The sequence below is a fragment of the Dasypus novemcinctus genome, chromosome 10 (assembly GCF_030445035.2).
Source record: "Dasypus novemcinctus isolate mDasNov1 chromosome 10, mDasNov1.1.hap2, whole genome shotgun sequence".
Lineage (NCBI taxonomy): Eukaryota > Metazoa > Chordata > Mammalia > Cingulata > Dasypodidae > Dasypus > Dasypus novemcinctus.
This window is the reverse complement of record NC_080682.1, coordinates 96,305,130-96,328,484: the sequence shown is the minus strand read 5'-3', so window position 1 is coordinate 96,328,484 and position 23,355 is coordinate 96,305,130. Positions and strand designations below refer to the sequence as shown.

At 40.8% G+C, this 23,355-nt stretch overlaps 1 protein-coding gene and 1 pseudogene across 1 annotated transcript; one reads left to right on the top strand and one right to left on the bottom strand.

Annotated features, from left to right (window-relative positions):
• Positions 1-12,736: 12,736 nt before the first annotated feature.
• On the top strand, positions 12,737-13,680 carry LOC101435090 (olfactory receptor 52A5-like; annotated as a pseudogene).
• An 8,493-nt stretch (positions 13,681-22,173) lies between these two features.
• LOC101437634 (olfactory receptor 52P1-like) lies at positions 22,174-23,127 on the bottom strand. The gene has a single exon (XM_004450594.1). It carries the CDS (start codon positions 23,125-23,127, stop codon positions 22,174-22,176), a length of 954 nt encoding a protein of 317 aa, XP_004450651.1.
• Positions 23,128-23,355: the final 228 nt, after the last annotated feature.

Genomic DNA, 23,355 nt, shown 5'->3' with positions numbered 1-23,355 from the left:
GAGGGAGTGGAGGTGTTTAAATTGGAATTGGAATTATCATGGACATGAAAGCCTTTAAGTATTTCCTTGACCACAAGAAAGGGAGATGTGGGTGATTAAGGACATTTTTGTGGGAGGTCTTAAGGCCCAATTGTCTAGAATTTAACAAAATAATATCTGGAGAAAGAAGATCCATTTTGGGAAACATTTGCCTATTTGGAATTTGAAAAGTAATTCTTTGAGAAGGCCATCATGTCTCTCAATCAAACCTGCTGCATGGGGATGGTAGGGCAGGTGGCAATTCCAATGTAGTTCTTTCTTTAATGTATAGGCTTGAATAGTTTGAGAGGCAAAGTGGGAACCTTGGTTAGAGTCAGTTATAACAGAAATACCAAGGGAACCAAAATGGCTTAGTAAAGTCATGAATAGTGGGGTCCCCATTAGCATGCTTGGTCAGATATGCTATCATTAATTTTTATGGGTATCTGCCATGATAAGAACATATCCAATGGCACCATAGGAGGGAGGTATGGGACCCTATAATCAACCTGTCATCTAGAATAAGGTAAATGGACATGGGAAGTTGAGCCCCATCTAGTAAATACCCAGAGTTTGGGTTTGTTACATAGGAAACAATTATCGACTGTTCTTTCAGTCAATGAGGACCCTAGGGGCAGATCCCACTGCCAGGCACAATCTGTTAGGGCCAGTACACCCCAGGGTTCTGAAGTTTAAGATGGTCAGAAAGCAACTTGTAAAGGTTTATTTGGAGAGTTTGTAGGACCAGGCTTCTTATATTGTCATTAAGATTCGGGTCTATCGGGTCTTTAACTTGTATCCTGGAAAATGACCAGTGATAGTATTAATGCAGACCTCCTGAGTGGGGGTGTATACAGAAATGTGCGTAACTCGAATCTTGTGATGGTTAGGCTATTGTGTCAACTTGGCCAGGTAATTGTGCCCAGCTGCTTGGCCAAGCAAGCACTGGACTAACTGTACTACAAGGGCATTTATGAACTTTAGTCACCATTGGCTTTACTACAGTGATAAATCATAGATAGCTGGTTAAAGTTACATCAGGGATATTGCCATTAGCAATGTGTGACACTAAACCCAATCAATTAAATCCCTAAAAAAGGGAAGTGATTCCAGCGTTGAGAGGTAATTTCTCAGCTTGTCTTTGGACAGTCAACATCTCCCAGAACTTGTCAAGAACTTTCATTGGACTTTCATTGCAGCCCCTGGTTCTGGTCTGTCTGTGGACCTGGACTTGTGCATCCCCAGAGCTGCATGACAGACTCTTACAGAATTGCATACTACTGACACATATCTCTTATTGATTCTGTTTCTCTAGAGAACCCTCACTAATACAAATAAGAAATATAAAATCTGTGAAGCCTACCAAATGTGGATGTCCCAGAGTAGCTTAACTTGTTATAAAATTTGTCCTTCATTAATAGTCTTGACCAAATATCTAGCCTATTAGCTACCACCCGTAAGTTAGTAAAAACACAAACCTGAATTAGAGTCTTTTAAGCACATCTTTGAGGACCAAGTGGACTGCTTCTAATCCAGCCACTGTGCCTAACCCTGGGATCCATCTCAAACTAAAGATGTACCCAACGAGGTATGGAATGCCACTACCCACTGGGACACTCATTTCCATTTAATGGTGGTGCTCCAATCAGTGGACTAGACCAGTTCCCTTTCCAGGTAAAACAGTTCCTTTCAAGGGACTCTTCAATTTGCTAAGGGAGCAAACTCTGTGGTGTCTTTGGGAAGGGAGCTGAGTATGGTAGAAGGCACATTCTCCTTGAATTTGGAAAAACTCCCAGTGTCATATTTAGTCCTATCCTGAACATACCATTTCCATTTGTCCAGAAAGTCTTCAGTCCAGGCAAAGATGCCTAATCTGGGGTTCTCGGACCCATGGCATGATAGGAATTTGTGTCCTTCGGCTGACACTCCAATAGGGCCCAGTATGCAGCAAGCATTTGTCTCTTTATGGGAGAATATCTCAAGCTGGCTTGTGGTAGCCACTTAATCCATAGCCCCCATGGGGACCCATAGAGTCCAAGAGGTATAGTCCATGGTGGACAGGGCCTCAACCAAAAGACCCAGATGGCACCAGAGTGAAGGCCTGTTCATGGCCTGTTAAAAAATTGTAGTACTCCCTGCTAAGAAACCTTTCACTGCAGAATTTGTGAGTATGGTGATAAAGTGGTTGGAGTAAAATAGACAAATTGGGATTCTGTTGTCTCTAAAAGATAAGATAATGAGCTTGCTTTTAAAGTTTGAGGGGGCTGTAATAGTAAAAGTTGTTTAGTGGCCTCCTGAATTGTTTTACCCTCTGATGACCACGTCACACCCATAAACTTCACAGAACTTTCAAGATATTCTAGGTAGGTCAAGGACTACAAATCTTGACCTACCTTTTCTTGAGTAAGGCCTTAAAATATCAACATAATGCCAAAATCTAGTCTTTGAAGGAGAGTGACGTTAAATCTTGATGGCAGTGATTGTGGGTCATTCTTGAACCACTGAGCTATGCCATGAAGAGCCAGGTAAATGTATATTGAGTGCCCTCAAAAGTGAAATCAAATTGTAGTTGGGAAGATTTAGAAATGGTAACCGAATAAAATTATTAGCTATATTAACCACAGAAAAACACCACTAAGTCCTCTGGGTGCCCATCCTTTCTCTGCTTCATTCACTTCATCACATTCAAAGAACTAAATGCACATGATAACCCATAGTATCTGGGGTCAGCTCTTCTCAGCTTACACCAATCATGATGAGGATTGAAACAATAGTCAAGGTGTTTTTAAACTATGTGAATAAATATAAATATGTCTGGATTCAGTTCACTTGAGCCAGTCCTGTCTCCTACCCATCTTTAGATGATGTATCTCTCTTGAAATTTCTGTCTCCTTTCCAGACCGAGGCCTTTTGTTCAGTTTCTTTGTGTATGTGTGGTCAGTCCACAGACACTTGTATCCACGGCCAATAATCTCAATAATGTTAGGCAATGGGATCCTTTAGGGGTGAAAGAACGTTATTCAAGTTACAGCAATTAACTGAATGTCCCCATATTTTTGTCTGCCTTTAAAACTGCCATAAAAAGTTAGTTGATAGAAGAAATAATTTGATAACACATTCAGTTAATAAATCTTTATTATGGGCTGCAGTACCTCAGACCTTTTCTTATATGATATTGCAGCGAGTTAACGATCTTTATACCAGTTGTAACTCAAAAAGGCTCTTATTTTGTACCTCCCACTAGCTCTACCTAAGATATGATCTTGTTCCACTTAAGCACATTACTAGCAATGGCATCTATTCCTAGGAAAAGGGGGCTCCACGAATGACAGCAATGCTAATTTAATTGTGCCAATGGTAGTAAATGGGCCTCCCACACCCATTAATGGTTTGTCTGAAAATACCTTGTAGGTTAAAAAGAACTCCATTTTGCTAAAGAGACCCATGGGAGTTATGGTCATGGCCGATGGGGTTAACTACCAGGGCAGATGGCCCCTCTTTGGAAATGGTGTTTATGTGTGATGAATCTGGACTCAGATGGGATCTCCCTTCATAAGACTTTCATGCTAATGTGCTGGAGGTGCAGTTAATGTTGGGGTTTAAGATATATTTAGGGGATTTGAATCTCTGGACTGACAATGTGATAGCCAGATCCTGAGCCTCAACAGACTCCAGCACCTACAATCTGATTTATTGGACTTACCACACTCAGCTAAGATGGAGGTGAAGAAGGACAACCACCACACCATGGAGCCTAGAGTGATTACAACTGAAAATGGGAGGATTGCATCCAGCATCCAGGTGGAATCTGAGCCTCCTCTTGACATAAAGGTGCAATGGACACAACCAATCCAGTGTCCACATAGAAGAGGTGGCATTGGATTGGGAAAAGTGGACATAATGGACAAAGGGTATGGGGAAAGGCAGGAAGAGATGAGAGGTGGAGGCGTCTTCAGGACATGGAGCTGCCCTGGATGGTGCTTCAGAGGTAATCACCGGACATTGTAAATCCTCACAGGGCCTACATGATGGAATAGAGGAGAGTATGGGCCATGATGTGAACCAATGTATATGAGGTGCAGAGGTGCCCAAAGATGTACTTACCAAATCCAATGGATGTGTCATGACGATGGGAACGAGTGTTATTGGCGGGGGGGAGAGGGGGGGTGGGGGGGTGGGGTTGAATGGGACCTCACATATATATTTTTAATGTAATATTATTACAAAGTCAATAAAAAATAAAAAAATTAAAAAAAAAGAACTCCATTTTAAATAGGGAAGGCTTGACTGGAATTAACAGTGATTGAGTTGATTAATACACGGGCCCCAGTGCCCCAACAAGGTCATATATAGTCAATTGGGACATACACTGGGGAACCATTAAATCCCTAGGTAGGGATCAGAATAAGGGATCTCATTCAACACTTCAGATGGTAGGGGAGATGCCTACATATTGGAAGTAAGTGCCGTATTAGGAGTAGGTGTTCCCCCACTGGGAGACCCCTGCATAGGTTTTGCTTACAAAACATATAACACCTCCTTGAGTTTTAATTTCCAATTGCACTGTCTAGTGTTTAACTCATTAGGTAACCCAAGGTCTCTTGACTGCCATTTGAGGATAGAGACCCTGGAGCCTCATCCTTTGTCTATCTTTTGGAGGTTATTGATAAACAAGGACTTTTGCTTTTGCCTTTGTGTTGTGATACCAAATCAACTCCATCCACGACTTCTCTTACTATAGGGTCCTACTAATCATAGGGTTCACTTCCACACAATGGTGCTCTTACAAAAATAAATCATTAGATTCTGAGTCAAAAGGTGTGGCTTCTGAGTTGGTAATAACCTTGGGATGCTTAGAGTTAGGGTGTTCAGCAAACTGATAGACCCAAGGAAACTTGCCAATTTTATGGAGGAGAGGCCAAGCTTCATCAAGGGTCTTTTACACGTTGTCTGCTTTGGCACTTATAACTACCACCATGGGGTAAAACTTTTTCCAAGCAGCTAATATCCCATGTAATAAGAGAAATGATTCAGTAAACTTATTTATAAAAGACTTTCAACTCTCTTCAATTTTTATTTTAACATTCCCTTTAATCTTCCCTTTTTTCTTGTAAGAGCAGCCATTTTGAACAGTGAATATATCAATTTTATGTAAAAATTGAGCATGTAAATTTTATAGATTCCTCAGTGTATTATAATATATTTTATTTTTATTTCATGTTTTACCACGTAACTGGTGCATCTCTTCCACTGACCCCTATAACTCTGACCCTATCTTAAAGAATCCAATCTGCCCCCTTCTCATTATCTCTGTGCAAAATCCCTTAAAATGGACTGTATCTCTATATGAGTAAAATTGCTAGTTTTGGTTTTGTTCTCCTGCTTATCCCCCACTGTCTCTACCCTTTATGTATTCACCAGATAAATGCCAGGGAGTGTTAGCAGCTCTTCTTTCTAGGGTCCCAGTCTACCTTGGAGAGGGTTGGGATCAGCATCCAGGTGGCTTTTGTTTTGGCCTAAGTGATCCTTTGCATGTCACTAGGCCAGATCATTAAGAGCCCAATTGAAAGACTGAGAGATTTATATTATCAGGTGATATCGAAATGTCCTTAGGAGTTTTATGCCGGTAGTCTCCAAAGATGTATACCTTGATAGTACATCAGGCTGAGGGATGATGTGCAATAGACACAAGGAGTGTGCACTACAATGTGGACCACTGTCTTTGTGGAGCAGTGGTGCTCCAGAATGTATTCTCCAGATGCAGTGAATGTGCCACAACAATGGAAGAGGTTGTTGGAAGGGGTGGGGTGAGAGGGGTGGGGGGGGTATATGGGGACCTCATATTTTCTGAATGTAACATTTAAAGAAAATAAAGCAGAAAAAAATAAAAACCATATCCCCACACACACACAAAATTGCAGAGGCCATTGGCCCTAGCCATACTGCTTTTAAAAGAGAGTCATCCCAGTGAAGGAGGTGCTCCATATCAAACCACGTGCCACCTGAGCCTCACAAAATTATGACTCAGAAGTATCCAGCCACTTGCTGTTGCTGTTGATCAGGCCCGTGCCATGGTACAGGAGGAAGTATAGCTCTGTTCCCTTTGGGGAAGACATTCATGAGCTTATTGGTTGAGGTTCTCACTCTCGGATGCTAAGGTACCAGGGCTAGGTGAGGCCTCCAACTCGTGTGCAAGCAGTGGAAACTTGTAGTACTCTTGATTTTGAGTTTCATAATTTAGGATGGAAGGTAATGGCAAAACTTGAAGCACATAGCAGATAAAGAGCAAGCATTTCATTCCAGAAGTCAGCTATACATTCCCAGTCCTCTTCTGACATCTGGCAAATCCAATTAAGAAGCCAAGAGACACCTAATGACACCTCTCTCCTGTCTGAGACTAGTCTACTATGCTTACTGCACCAACTATATTGGTAAAACCATGTGCAGTTCTAAAGAGAGAGACCAGAAGAGTTTTAAAGATTTATTATACTCACAGTTCCATGGGGAAAATGCAGCATGCCATCTTTGAGACATGAGGAAAGATCAAGGGGCAGTCATGAGGCAGAGTATGCACAGGGAACTGAATAAGCATCTTTATTATGGTTTCCATGGAAATTGTGTAAGGGTGAGGCAGGGATATGCTAAAACAAGGTTGGTTGGCTATATTTGACCCCATTTGTTTGAAATTGTTTACTTATAAGCAGACTTCTGTACAACTATACAGTTGACGTATGCCAACTTCCTTGTAGCTGTTTCATCCTTCTCCAACCAAAAGGAAAACATCTTGAAGGTAGAGAAAATTTGAGTTTGTCTGTTTCTTTTCTTGTTGTTGTATATGGATATGATGGAGGACCTACAGAAAAGCTCCTACCTCACTGACAGTGTTCTGTTGATACTGCATACAGTACCAAAAATTTTGGATTTACTCCCCTGAAGTGCCTAAGGTTTTAGGAGTCTCTCTCTCTCTCAGCCCTCCTTCTCTCCCTCTCCCCCTCCCCCTCTCCCCCTCCATCAATGGAGTAGGTATGATTAGGGCAGAATGAGTGAATCAGAGAAATAACTAGAGAAGAGGAAGAGAATGATTAGATCAGCCCAGTGAGTCAGCATATCTTTTGGGTCCATGGAGATTTAGAGACTATCTGACAGAGAAGCTAATGTTAACTCTATGTATCAATGAGTACATAGTTTCTCAGTCTTGGATTCTCTATTAAGCATCCTAAGCAAATGTTAGGGCATTAAAGAATTAATATTTTCATTTAATTGATCCTTCAACACAAAGATGATCTAGGAGGAGATCATCTAACTTTTGCATACACATAATTTCATGTTCTTTCAAAGAAGTATGTCTTCAGATATAGTATTCAGTTTATACTGAAATTAAATAGGGGGCAATTTGTGAGTGCCTCATATAGCTATATCTGGCATGGAACTTCTTGGAGAAGAATTACCTTGAGCAAAGTGAAGACCCAAAGAAATAGAAATTGTCTAATTTTATCAAGATTGATCATTATAAATAAAAAAATAAAAGCTAGTGTCCAACATGTATGTATAGAGCAACAGAATTATTATTAGTTTAATGATATATATGTAGCATATACATGATTTATCCACACATGGTGTGGTAAAATCATAAGGCCAAAGTTCTGGGGTTAAAATGGAGCTGCAAAATAAAGGAGTCAAAAGAGAACAGCCTCAATTTTTGCATCTTAATTTTTGTTAACCCAGCCCTCTCACAGTATACATATTATAGTCAATGAAAGGATGGAGAACTTAACTGAATTCTATATTAATAGTGTGGTAAATTTCAATGTAAGACAGAAAAGTAAATTTCCAGGGGATTATAATATATCATAAAAGGGAATTGCAAGAAAATGTATAAATTGGCGCAAATACTAACACATCCATTAACAGAATAAATGACACCAAACCAGAGCCTAAGCTTGTAATATTTCTAAGGGTGGTTTATATAGAAAAAGAAAGGAGAAGGGGAGATAAAATGGGAAAGATATGGATTAGCATTTTGTGAAAATATCACACTGTCATTAAGGGGTCAACCTCAAAAACTTTAAATTTGCATCATTTTATTGAACATATTTACCCATTACCTTGTACAGCCAAACTTTATCCTTTATTGTCTGCCAAGCTGGGTTAAATGAGGATCTGGAATTCAAGACACTTTACACACCCCATTTAAATGAAGAATAATAACCATCTTAAGAAGAATATATGAAATCAGGGTGATTTTTGTCAAGAAATCATATTATAAACAGAATCCCATTAAAAAATACAGTGTCCTTTTCAATATTGTATCATACCTTGGAGGTATTTTTGTTTCTCATTTTATTATTTGATTTATTTAACTAAATTAACTAAGATTAGCTACTTCGTGTACACATTTTTTTTTAATTATTTATTGATGAGCTTTTGTTAATGGAAATTTCTTCAGGAGAAATTCATTGCATAGCAAGTTTTAATTCTTAGCCATTATTCCATTAACTAAAAAATTTGCAGGTTCAAGTTTTTATAAGATGATATGATTCAAGTATCAAGTTTTCCTCATATCTAAATTTGCCTTGCTCAACCTTTGGCCTTCTGATTTTATTTATTTATTATCTCTAAAATATTTTGTTTTATCCAGATTTCTGGACAAAATTTCATTAGAATCCAACTATGAGGTAAAGTCCTGTTTAATATATTCTGTTACAAGCTCTTCTGCATGCCACATATGTACATTTTTAGGCTTATACTGTGACTCTGCCTCAAATAAATCCTTGGCTTTCTTGAGGTTAAAGACCCTATTGTATAACTTCTTATTTTCTCATTGACTTAAAAAGCTCCTGAAATAGGGAGTATTCTTTCTTTCCATCTACCTAGCTGACTGACTAAATGAATAAATGCTTCATGGCTAAAAACACTGGAAAATAGATATTTGGGGTACTGCGGTCACCCCTCGGGCTGAAGTGTGGTTTGCTGGCCTGGCGGGGGAGCAGCCGCGGCAGGCCAAGCCGCTGCCCCCATAATAGGGTGGCTGGTCAGACTCACCGCCACCCCTGAAGGGAGCTCGGCATGGGCACAGAGTGCCCTCGGGTCTCCCCTTCTCGGCAGCCATGCTTCCGCGGCCGCCCCTCCTCCCGGATGGCGCCACACAATGCCTGTGGGGCGGCACCCTTCTTCTTCTTTCTCCTTGCGCAGGCGCAGGGCGGAAAATTCCAGTCTGCCCTTTTCCCCTCCCCCGACAGCAGCAACAGCCATGCGTGAGTGGAAAAATCCAGTCTGCCCTTTTCCCTCCCCCCGACAGCAGCAACAGCCAGGCGTGGGCGGGAAACTCCAGTCTGCCCTCTACCCCAGCAACAGCAGCCACCAATCACTAAACCCTGCCACTTCCCCCAGCAACAGCAACAGCCAATCCCTAATCACCACCCCTCCCCCGTCCAGTACCGCCCACTGACCTTTCTCCGGCAACCAATCAGAACAGGGCGTGGCTTCCACCAATCAGCCTTCCCCAGCCCCTATAAAACTGTTGCCTCTCCCTCAATAAAGTGGACTTGCGTGTTTACCTTGTCTCCACGGTAGTTCTTCTGCCCTGCGCCCTCCAGTCCTGAGAGCCCCCGACAAGGGCCTGGCCTCCCTTGTCCCCAGTTCGTCGCCTGCTTCTCTGGGCGAGCCCTTCGTTGCCGGCTTTGCCAGGCGACCCCGTCAGCCAAACTGCGCAACCCCTGTGAGACCGACCCCTCGTCTGCTGCCGGACCGACCCCTCGTCCCAAGTGGGACCGACCCCTCGTCCAAAGCTGGACCGACCCCTCGTCCGCAGCCAGACACCACCTCTACCGACCGAGCAAGCCGCCGCAGCTGGCGCCCAACGTGGGGCAAGGCAACTCCACCACAGCCTCACTCCATAACCTGGCGGCCCCCCCCTCCTCTCTTCTCACCTTGGGACTTCTCTTGTGCAACATTGCTGCTACCTGAGCCTTGGCTACCTCATACGATCCACAGCGGTCTGGGAGAATCGCTGGATGGCTTTCTCCTTCCATGTCGGGGGCTTATACCGACCTGCTATGATTAAGAGGAGCCTTGGATTTCTCGGGAGCGCGTGCTTGCACGTCTGAAGTAACCCTACCACAGCCCTATGCCCTCCTCTCTTCTCACCCCTATCTTTTCACTCTGCATTGCTGCTCCTGAACCTTGGTGACCTCATACGATCCACGGCGGTCTGGGAGAATCGCTGGATGGCTTTCTCCTTCCATGTCGGGGGCTAATACCGACCTGCTATGATTAAGAGGCACCAATAAAACTCTCAGGAGCGCGTGCCTGAGCACCTCCACCCCTGCCTTCACCTCTGCCTCCTCCCCTCTGTGCTTGCTCCCCTTTGCCTTGCTCCACTGCTCGTCGTTCCGCCCTCCCCTCGTCGGGGCCTTCTCTTGGCCTGCGACCACCATCGCAGCCCCACCGGCTCCGACCCCTCGTCTCACCGCGCACCTCGGCTCCCATCGCCGCGCACTCAAGGTAAGGGCCCCTTTTCTTATCGGCTCCAAAAGGCCATTAGCAATGGGTAACATCCTATCTGCTAAGCAAGCCCCACAAGTTCGGGCCCTCGCTGGTCTCCTAGACACTCACTGGTGTAAGATCTCTTTGAAACAGCCCCAAGTCTTCTGTAACCGCGGCCCCCCATGCCTGCCATCGCTCTCAAGCAGCTCCAGCCCCGCTAAGCGGCCCGCAACCCGCTTTACCCGGCCTGCGGCCTGCTTTCTAGCATCCAATAACATTTCTACTCTTGCCTCCCCATACTTCTGCGGAGCTTCCTCCTGTCTCGACCTCACTCCTCTTCTCAGCCATCCAAAGTGTCCTTTATCGTCCCCTGCCCCCCTCCTTTTTTGCTTGAACCCCCATTGCATTGCAGATTGGGCCGCCTCATGTCGGCCCGCCCTGTTAACATCGGCCTCTCTCGCGCCGGTGGAGACTTTGGCCTTCCTGTTGTCCTCGCCTACGTCTCCACCACTCCCGACGCTGCCGCCACCACCGCTGCTGGTGCCCTGACGCGACTTGTCCTCACAGCTGCGATCCTCCACACCATCACACAGTCTGCCTCTGCCGCTCTTCGCTGCCAAGAAGAGATCAACTACCTGTAACGCGCGGTCACCCTGGACTTTTAACAGCAGATGGGTCTTATAGCCACCGAGATCAACAAGAATTGGACATTGGCCACCCTTGCTTGCAACGGCAAGATACCACCCCCTAAATTGTACATTTATATCCCCATCATACTCACCTCCCTCTTCAGCCCCGCTTCCCTCATTGCTTACTGCCTCTTGGGCCTCGGCTACTTGTTGCTGCTGCCATCCTGGCCCTTATTTGAAAAGAAGGGGGAAATGTGGTCACCCCTCGGGCTGAAGTGTGGTTTGCTGGCCTGGCGGGGGAGCAGCCGCGGCAGGCCAAGCCGCTGCCCCCATAATAGGGTGGCTGGTCAGACTCACCGCCACCCCTGAAGGGAGCTCGGCATGGGCACAGAGTGCCCTCGGGTCTCCCCTTCTCGGCAGCCATGCTTCCGCGGCCGCCCCTCCTCCCGGATGGCGCCACACAATGCCTGTGGGGCGGCACCCTTCTTCTTCTTTCTCCTTGCGCAGGCGCAGGGCGGAAAATTCCAGTCTGCCCTTTTCCCCTCCCCCGACAGCAGCAACAGCCATGCGTGAGTGGAAAAATCCAGTCTGCCCTTTTCCCTCCCCCCGACAGCAGCAACAGCCAGGCGTGGGCGGGAAACTCCAGTCTGCCCTCTACCCCAGCAACAGCAGCCACCAATCACTAAACCCTGCCACTTCCCCCAGCAACAGCAACAGCCAATCCCTAATCACCACCCCTCCCCCGTCCAGTACCGCCCACTGACCTTTCTCCGGCAACCAATCAGAACAGGGCGTGGCTTCCACCAATCAGCCTTCCCCAGCCCCTATAAAACTGTTGCCTCTCCCTCAATAAAGTGGACTTGCGTGTTTACCTTGTCTCCACGGTAGTTCTTCTGCCCTGCGCCCTCCAGTCCTGAGAGCCCCCGACAAGGGCCTGGCCTCCCTTGTCCCCAGTTCGTCGCCTGCTTCTCGGGGCAACCCCTTCATTGCCGGCTTTGCCGGGCGACCCCGTCAGCCAAACCGCGCAACCCTTGTGAGACCGACCCCTCGTCTGCTGCCGGACCGACCTCTCGTCCCAAGTGGGACTGACCCCTCGTCCCAAGTGGGACCGACCCCTCATCCTAAGCTGGACCGACCCCTCATCCACAGCCAGACCCCACCTCTACCGACCGAGCAAGCCGCCGCAGGGTACATTACTTAACTCCCCAAATCCTGTTAACTTAGAAACCAAACAGATGTTTCAAATGATTATATACAAACCACATGTACTGATATGAACTAGAAGTGACTGTGTCTTCTCTCAGTAGTGAGTCTGGGATTGCCCAAGAGTAGATGAGCATGTGTGTGTGCGCGCATGTGCATGTGTGTGTATGTTTGCTAGGGTAAAGGGAGGAGAGGAGTCGTGCAGAGAAGATCCTTTCTGGGAGCCCATACCTATATTCCAGAACTTACTTTAATTGCCCGACCAGTAAGTAATCATGTTTGCCAACATGCGTTTTGAAGCCACATTCAAACTCTGATTTTATAAATCCAGGTGAAAACAGGAAATAGAAGAGAATAAACTGAAAAATTCTGCTAGCCTTAATCAGCAGCTCTGTGTCAACATGTTCAAGCTCAATGGCAAAATCTTCGTCCCTCCTCGCTGACCCTGCTTGGAATCCCTGGTTTGGAGTCTGTGCAGTTCCGAATTGGGATTCCTTTCTGTACTGTGTACATCTTTGTTCTGATTGGGAATTCCTTGTTCCTGGTCATCATCAAATCTGAGTGCAGCCTCCATGTGCCTACATATCTCCTCTAGGCAATGCTTGGAGCAACAGACATTGCTCTCAGCACATGTATCCTACCTAAAATGCTAGGCATCTTCTGGTTCCATCTAGCAGAGATCTATTTTGAAGCCTGTCTCTTGCAGATGTGGTTCATCCACACCTTTCAGTGTATTGAGTCAGGTATTCTGCTGGCCATGGCCCTGGACCACTATGTGGAAATCTGTGATCCCCTGAGACATCAAACTATTTTTACACACCAACTTCTTACTCAGATTGGGTTTGGGGTGACACTCAGATTTGCCCTTCTTGTCACTCCATGTATCATTCTTATCAAATGCCGGCTCAAATTTTACTGGACCACTGTGGTCTCCCATTCATACTGTGAGCCCATGGCTGCCATGAAGTTGGCAGCAGAGGATGTTCGAATCAAGATCTATGGACTGTTTATGGCTTTCAGTATACTTGGATTCGATATCATCTCCATCACACTTTCTTATACCTGAATATTTATAACTGTCTTCAACCTGCCTCAAAAGGAAGCCAGGCTCAAGGCCTTTAACACATTTATTGCCCACATTTGTGTCTTCCTCGAGGTTTATCTCCTGGCTTTCTTCTTCTTCACACACAGGCTTGGATTCCAGATCCCATCCTACATCCATGTTCTTCTGTCCATCATTTACCTGCTTCTTCCACCTTTGCTCAAACCTCTTGTTTATGGGGTGAAGACCAAAGAGATTCAAGATCAAGTGTCCAAGCTTCTACTCTTAAAGGACACTTCTTAATTTCCTTTCAACTTACTTCTTCTCAGATAACAAAAAATCACTTTGAGAAACATACTGTTCATTGTGAGAATCTGTACTTTCTCAATTTCCTTGTGTACTGACACTTAAATGTTTGCATGTAATAAAGTAAGGCTCTGATTCCTAATTAACAATTTCAATTTTATGGTAGAGAATATTTGGAATATAATGAGCTAATCACATTTATTCAATAGATGATATAAGTGGCACAAATTGTGAATATTTGTACATAGACCATTTAGCTTTCAAAGTATTTAATTCCTTAAAATCACACATACGTTTATGTGTATAGCCTCTGATTAAAATATTAAAAATAGGGATTCTTTAATATAGAAAAAGTTCAGTCTAAAGGTTAGTAATTCCAATGATAGTGAACCAACTCTTTTTTTGGCTCTAAATTATGATTGTAATAATGATTATCATCATCACCCCTATTATTATCATCACCCTTTAGATCTTACATTTTCTTCTATCTTACAATGATCTGAGCACTAAGAAGTTTGAGATGTTTAATAATGCATTAAAATGTTTTTCATGCCCTTTATCTTTTAGAACATACTTAGATTTACAAATTTTTTAAAAATAGTAAAAAGATCACCCTTATAACCCACATCCAGTTTTTCTATAGTAAAATCCAACACTAGTCTGGTGTCTTATTTTCCCAGCTGCTGTGACAATTATCACAAAATGGTTTGGTTGGAAGTGGACTTGGCCCAGTGGTTAGGGCATCTGTCTACCACATGGGAGGTCCGCGGTTCAAACCCCGTGCCTCCTTAACCCGTGTGGAGCTGGCCCATGCACAGTGCTGATGCGCGCAAGAAGTGCCGTGCCACACAGGGGTGTCACCCGCATAGAGGAGCCCCACACGCAAGGAGTATGCCCTGTAGGGGAGCCGCCCAGTGCAAAAGAAAGTGCAGCCTGCCCAGGAATGGTGCCGCACACACAGAGAGCTGACACAACAAGATGACGCAACAAAAAGAAACACAGATTCCCATGCTAGTGCAGCCTGCCCAGGAATGGTGCTGCACACACAGAGAGCTGACACAACAAGATGACGCAACAAAAAGAAACACAGATTCCCATGCTGCTGACAACAGAAGCAGACAAAGAAGAACATGCAGCAAATAGACACAGAGAACAGACAACTGGGTTGGGTGGGTAGGGGAGAGAAATAAATAAAATAAATAAATCTTTAAAAAAAAAACAAAAAAACAAAAACCAAAAAAAAACCAAAACCAAAAAAAAACCAAAATGGTTTGGTTTAGCAACAAGAAGTGATTGGTTCATGGTTTTAAAGGTTAAAGGCCTGCTTCCTCCTAGGGGTTGGAGCATTCTGGGTGACTGGAAATCTTTGGGTTCCTTGGCTTGCTGATCAAACGGTGGTGTCCTCTCCTTTCTTTCTGACGGATTGCATAGATTTACTGCTTCTACACCTCCCTGTGGATTTCTCCCTGTGGATTTCTCCCTTCTCTATAAAGCCTCTAGTAGTGAGATTAAGAGCCATCCTGTATAAGTGGGTCACAAGTTAATTAAAAAAACACCTTCAAAAGGTCCTATTTTCAGTGGGTTCACATCCAGAGGAGTGGATTAAGATTAAGGATATATTATTCTGGGGTTCATGATTCAACCTACACAAATAGTTATATTTGTAACAGTTAATGAACTAATATTGACACTTAATAATTAAAATCTTTATTTTACTCAGATTTTCTTAGCTTTTACCTAATGTACTGTTTATGTTTTTAGATAACTCCTAGGATAACACATTGTGTTTAGTTTCCTGTCTCCTTAGTTTCTTATCGTTGATAGTTTTTGAGCCTTTCTTTGCTTCTGATGACCTTGACATTTTTAAGGAGTACAGCTCAGGTATTTTGTAAGATGCCCTTCTATTGGAATTTGTCTAATGTTCTTTTTCATGATGAGATTAGGGTTATGGGATTTGGGGAGGAAAATCACAGCAGTAAAGTACCATTTTTTTCACATCATATCATAGGTACGGACTATCGACTTCATTTATCACTCCGATTTTGAACTTGATCCCTGTCTGGGGGAGAGTATGTCAAGTTTCTCATTGCAATTTTTTTTTAAATCCCTAATTCCATATTGTAGTCTTTGAAAGGAAATCACTATATACAGACAATACTTAAGAAGTTGGGATTTATGTTCCTCCTCTAAGAGGGCAGAGTATCTAAATAAATTATTTGTACTTCATCTACATGGGAGATTATCATCCCCATTTAATTATTTCTTCAATAATTCATTTATATTAGTATGGATACATGGGTATTTACTTTATACTTTGGCTTATAATCCAAAACTACTTTATTTCATTATTAAGAGTATTCCAGTTTGGCCGTTGGGAGCACTCTCAGTTATTCCTGTTTCCCTTTGACATACTTCATTATTTATATCTATGAGTATGCATGTCTGCACATGTATTTGTATTTGTGTTTGAACACATCCTACTTTACGGTACTGAGATGCTTCACGTTCTTCTTGTATCTTTCCTGCCCTAGTCCTAGAATTAGCCATTTGTAAAAGAAGACTTGGTTTGGGTGAATGGTGTTAGAAACTAAGATCCAGGCCTTTAGCGTGATTATTCTTATTGGATGTAGTTTATTTAAGCTTCCTGCAGCTGAGGAAGCAAGAAAGCATATGTATGCCTCCTAATCCATGTATATATATACACACATCTATAAATATTTATTTGTGTAACTGTATCTGAATTAAGCTAATCAGACATTGAAAGAAACAAACTGCCAGAACTCACACAAAGAGAAAGAGATATTCTGAATTGGTATGCATCTTTTAACAAATTTGAATCAATAATTAATAACCTTTCATAAAAGAAAAGATCAGTCTCTTTTTTCACTGGTGAATTATCCAAAACACTTGTGGAAGAAATAATAAAAATTTGCTACCATCTTTTCCAGAACATAGAAGCAGAGGGAAGACTTTATAACTCATTCTCTGAGGTTAGTGATACCTTAATAACAATATCAGATGTTTCCAACTCTTATCCATTACTATATGGCATTTATTGCCTCCTTCCATTGCTTACCTCTAAATATCCAGAGTGTTTATTTCTTCTTTGAATCCTCTAACCTTCTAAAAGATTTTTTAATTTGTATACATTAAGTTTCACTTATTGTTCTGTAATGCTCATTCAGTTTTTACAAATGCAAAATGTCAAATATCTACTATGACAGTTTCATACAGAATAATTTCAGTAACATAAAAATCCCCTGGGTTTTACCTATTTATCTATGAACAAAGTTTTATTTCTTCCTTTCAGGTCTGTGTATTTTCCTTTTCTTGTGTTATTCTACTAAGTGGGACTTCTAAGTGATGTTGAATAAGTTCAGTGAGAGGGGGAATTCCTGCCTTTTCCCAATCTTAGGAGGAAAGCATCAGTTTCTCATCACTAAGTATTAATATGATGTTAAATGTAGTTTTTGTTTTTATTTTCACAGATATTCTTTATCAAGTTGTAGAAGTTTCTCTGTATCACCTCCATTGACTGTGACATATAATTCTTTTTAACATTCTATTAGTCAGCCAAAGGGGTGCTGATTCAAAATACCAGAAATCTGCTGGCTTTTATAAAGTTATTTATTTGGGTTAGAAGTTTACAGTTAACAGGCCATAGGCATAAGTTACTTCCCTCACCAAAGTCTCTTGCCACATGTTGAGGCAAGGCGGCTGCCAGCATCTGACAAGAATTCAGGCTTCTTGGGTTCCTCTCTTCCTAGGTTTTGCTGTGTTCCAGGCTCAGGGTTCCTCTCTTCCCAGGGCTTGCTTCTCTTTCCTCAAAATCAAGCTCCTTTGTGTGTTTACTTCCCAGGGCTCTAGCTCAAGACTCCAGCATTAAAGACCCAACATCAAAAACCTCCAACTCTATCCTTCACCATGTCTTTTATCTGTGAGTCCCTACCCTACTAACATGGCCAATCAAAGTCCTAATCATAATTTAATTATGCCCAGGTACAGACCAGTTTAAAAACATAATCCAATATCGATTTTTGGAATTCATAAATATCTCTATTAAACTGCTATAAACATTGTTGGGTATGATTTGTTAAATATTTTTTGTGGATTTTTACATTTATTGTATTGAGATATATCTGTCTAGTTTCCCTTTTGTGTAGTATATTCATCTGATTTTGTTATTAGGGTATCACTAATCTCAGAGAATGAGTTATGAAGGGTTCCCTCTGCTTCTATGTTCTGGAAAAGATGGTAGAAAATTTGTATTATTTCTTCCACAAGTGTTTTGGATAATTCACCAGTGAAAAAAGAGACTGATCCTTTCTTTTATGAAAGGTTATTGATTATTGATTCAAATTTGTTAAAAGATGCATACCAATTCAGAATATCTCTTTCTCTTTGTGTGAGTTTTGGCAGTTTGTTTCTTTCAAGGTATTTGTCCACTTCATCTAAGTAGAGTTGTTATAGTATCCTTTTAATTTCCTCTTAATGTCCATGAGATCAGTAGTGATGATACTGCATCAATTTTGATATTAGTAATTTTTTCTTGGTCAGCTTGGATAAAATTTTATCAATTTTATTTATCTTTTAAGGGAAATAGATTTGTAGTCTTTGATTTTCTCTATTATTTTTCTACTTTTAAATTCAATGTATCTGTTTTAATTTTTATTATGTATTTTCTTATGCTTGCTCATATTTCTCTAGTGTCCTAAAATGGAAGCTTATATCATTGATTTTTAGCTCTTTCTTCTCTTCTAACATATGGGTGCAATGCTATAATTTTACCTTTAAGACTGCTTTCCATGTATTCCACAAATTTTCATAAGTTATATTTTCATTTTCATTAGATCAAAATACTTGAAAATTTTGTTTTTCATTAGACCAAAATACTTGAAAAATGTGTTTTCTCCAGATACTTCTTTGAAAAATAATGTGTTATTCAGAAGTATACTGTTTAATCTTCAAATATTTATAGATTTTACAGTTCTATTTCTGTTCTTGATATTTCTTTTAATTCCATTTATGTCTGAAAACATTCTTTGTATTATTTTTCATTTGGAGAATGTGTTAAGGTTTTTCTTTGGTCTAGAATGTATCCATCTTGGTGTATACAGAAATAATCCATCTTGGTGATTATTTCATGTGAACTTGAGAAAAATATTTATTATTATGTTGTTGGATGGAATAGTTTATAAATATCAATTAGATCAAGTTGATTAATGGTGCTATTCAGGTGAAGTATATCCTTATTGATTTTTCTGTCTGTGTGATCTGTCAGTTACTAATAGAGGTGTGCAGATGTCTCCGACTATAATAGTGAATATGCCTGTTTCTTCTTGTATTTCTTTCAGTATTTCCCTCAAATTTTGATGCTCTGTTTTTAGACTCACACATTTTGTAATTTAGATAATTGACTTCATCATTATTATTTAATTACCCTCTTTGTCCCCGATATTTTTTCTTGCTCTAAAATACAGCTACTCCAGCATTCTTTTGATTTGTGTTAGCATAGTATATATTTTTCCATTCCTTTATTTTTTTAAAGAAGATTTAGATTACATAAATATTACATCAAAAATGTAGTAGATTTCAACATACCCCTCCCCCTTCCACACTTTTCCACCTTAAAAACATCTTTCATTAGTGTCGTACATTTGTTGTAGTTGATGAACACATATTGATGCATTGCTACAACCATGGACTATATTTACATTTTAGTTTATACTTTGCTCCACATAATTTTATGGGTTTTGACAAAATGCATAATGGCCCATATCCATCACTGCAAAGTCATGCAGGACAAATCCAATGTCCAAAAAATGCCCCCATGTTAAAACTGTTCTTCCCTTTTCTTCCCCTCAAAAACTCTGGTGCCCATTATCATTAAATCAATGTTACAAGTTCTTCCATTACTAGAATAATAATGTCTACTTTAGCTCATATGTGCATTCCCCACTTATGTTTGTTCATTCCATAACCTTGAAGATTTTGGGGTGGTGATGTCCACCCCACCTCCAATAGAGAGGGCACTTTGATCTCATGGGGTAGATGGACAGAACAGTCTTGCTTGCAGTTGCACACCCTCTCTGTTTTGGGGGATGTGCATTGCCCATCATCATCCTTTTTTCAGTTGTCTTGGGTGAGTCCAATGAACTGAAGAGTAAGAGTTGCAATTCTGCTGAGATCCAGGACTCAACCAGCATATGAATAGACCAAAGATTTAAGTCTCTGGCACATGTATTTAAGAAATATAGTGCTAATATTAGGTTCAAATAAAAGAAGTAGAAGAGCCATCTGTAGGGAAATTATAAATGAGTCTAGCTCTGTTATATTGGGGAGCATATTTTTTCCAAAATAAGGCCCATAGACAGGGTGCCTGTGTATTTATATCTAAAGCAATTTTCTTGTAGACAATGTATAGTCAAGTCCTGTCTTGTTCGTTTATTTTCACACTCTGAAAATCCCTGTCTTTTGATTGGTCTATTTAAACCATTCACAGGGAAAGTGAGTATTGCTATAATTAGATTTATATCTACTATATTTTTAACTGTTTTCTATTGTCACTCTTGTTCCTTGCCTTTTTGTTTTGTTTTGTTTTGTTTCCTTCCCATCATTTTCTGCCTTCACTGGTTTTAATTGAGCAATTGATATGATTCAATTTAATTTCATATAGTAACATTTCAATTATACTTCATCTTATAATTTTTTGGTTGCCCTAGAATTGTCAATATACATTTAAAACTAATCCACACCCCCTTCCAAATAACATGATAGAACTTCTCAGATAGTGCTTGTAACAGAGTATTCGCAATCCCTTCCATCCCTAATAAGATTGTTGCTATTTATTTCGTGTATCCATATGATGAAATTATCCAAGATATTGTTACTTCTGTTACTTTAAACAAACGTTTATTAAGTAAATAAAAAATAATTTGTTTTCCCTTCATTTATTCTTTTCTGATGCTCTCTATTTATGTAAAAGTGTTTCTATCTATATCATTTTCCTTCTCCCTGAAGAATTTGTTTTAACATATGATGCAGAGCAGGGCAGTTTAAGACACCAGTAGTTTCTAATTCATGCAAGAAAGTTAATATAATAAATATAATAAATAATTAAGTATATGACTATTGCAGAAATACACTAATACCAAAGGATGAACAACTTATTCATTTTAAGAACAGACAAATGTTCATGATGCACTTGAAAAAATATATAATCTTGACCAAAAATCATTAATTTCCAACTTCAAGGACCCTTATCCCATGAAAATGGTCTAAAAGCGAAACGGCATTTTGGACAGAGCATTTATAGATGCTCTGAAGATCTGAAGGTACTTTCTGTACACCATATGTAATAAAATAAAGTTCTGAATTGAATAAGTAATGAATTGTTCAGCTGAATATAAAGGTGTGTTTTTGATTTCAATACTTCACGGAAGTGACAAAAATAAAAATGATATTGACTGAGGATAGAAGAAAAGAGAACTTCATGTGAGTAAGATTTTCAGACTCCTCAGTTTTTTCTCAAGCCTGGAAAGCATCATCATAATGTTAACAGACTGCATTGATGGGGTATGTCTCCAATAAAATAGTAGTTCTTTTTTGATGTTTATCAAATGATGGTAATAGAATTTACTGGACACAAAAACTTTGAGGGAGGCTCAAATAATACACAGCAATATCTAGAAGAGTAGATGTAAAGGAAAGAAAATATAAAATAGTGGAATAAACTTCCATATTCATAAATGTATAATATGGTGAAGACGCCATCATGGTGGATATTATTGCATAATAATTAAGAGCACACATTTTAAAGCCACAGTCCTTGGTTTTGTTGCCTTTTATAATGCATAGAACCTGTCTGTGCCCCATTTCTTAATTGGTACAATGAGAACATGCTAAAATATATTTCACAGGGTAACTTTGTGGATTACATGAGTGAATACATTTAAAAGGCTTAGAAAATGGTAAGGCTTACAGTACTCATTATTTGAGTGTTATACTATTATTGTTATTTTTATAGTAAGTGAAAAAAAAACTTTAAAATAATGTTATTTTACTCAAGGGAGCATTCAATCTATATTTTTTGACAGTTTGAATTGGACAAGAAGATATTTTCAAAAATTGCATTTACCAAATTATTGAGATTTTCTAAATTCTTAAAACAGTGGGCTTAGTCATGTGGGCATAAAATAATCATAAATAGATGGTATGACAAAATGATGCCAGTAGCAAATAATTAAAAATATCAATTGAAAGTTTAAATAAATAAAAAGTGAGGCATTGTTTTACTTCTAAAATAAAAACTGAAAACATGAAAATTTTATGGGAGGTGGGGGACAAATAAATGCAGAATATCACCTATTCCTGCAGCAAGTCATAACTAAATTGAGCAGTAACATTTTGAGAACAAGGTTACAACTATTCATTAATGTACTATGACTGCATAAACCTAGCTCATCCAATACAGGGTGGTATTTAAATATATTAGTTTTGAGAAACCTTTCTGCTTGGGAAGAAGAGACCCACAACTTGGTCGCGGATCTGCTTGGTCTTGACACCATACACAAAGGGATTGACTGTGGGGGGCACGAGAAGATACAGACTTGCAAAGATTATGTGCACACTTGGGGGTACCTTCTTGCCAACGCGGTGTGTTAAGAAACTAAATAGTGCAGGTGTGTAGGAAACAAGTATAGTGCAGACATGGGCAGCACAGGTGCCCAGTGCTTTAGAGCGGGCATTCTGAGATGAGAGCCGAAACACTGCCTGGAGAATTTTGATATATGATGTGGCTATGAGTCCTAGGTCCAAAACCATCACTGAAAGGGCCACAGAGATGCCATATGCTCTGTTAATAAGTGTGTTTGCACTGGCCAGTTTTACCACAGCCATGTGCTCACAATAGGCGTGGTTGATGATATATTTCGTATAATATGGTAGCCTCTTAATGAGAAGAGGGCAGGGTAAAACCATAAGGATAGCTCGAGTCATACCAGCTAGACCCATCCTGAGGACCACGGGTGTTGTGAGGATGGTTGTATAACGTAGTGGGATACAAATAGCCACATAGCGGTCAAAGGCCATGGCAACTAGAAGGGCTGACTCGATAATGCAAAATGTGTGGATAAAATACATTTGTACGAGGCAGATATTAAAGTCAAACCTGTGAGCATCGAACCAGAAGATCCCAAGCATTTGGGGAGCTGTGGAAGATGAAAGAGCCATGTCGTTCATTGCCAGCATGCAAAGGAAGAAGTACATAGGTTGGTGGAGGCTTGGCTCTAGCCGGACAGTAATAATGATTACACTGTTCCCCAGCAGGGTGAGGGCAAAGAGGAGGCAGACAGGAATGCCAATCCAGCAGTGAAAATCTTGCAAACCAGGAACACCAACCAGGAAGAAAGATGAGATGTAGTGATGGGTAGCATTGTCTGCCATGTTATAATTGGAGAGGCTGCATGATCAGTTGGGAAGTTGCCAGACAAATCGGTGGACAGAAAGAATGACAGAGTGCATCTTCCACCATCCTGCATGTGGAAATCTCAGATGCATAATGTAATAGCCTTTTTAAAGAGCTAGTCCTTCACCTAGATATCCGTAATTTATTGGATAAGTCACTTCATCATTCTGAGCTCCAGCATCTTCATCTGCAAATAAGATGAGTAG

What these genes read in the sequence shown, in the direction of transcription:
- LOC101437634 (XM_004450594.1), bottom strand. Translation starts at nt 23,127, where the DNA reads ATGGCAGACAATGCTACCCATCACTACATCTCATCTTTCTTCCTGGTT.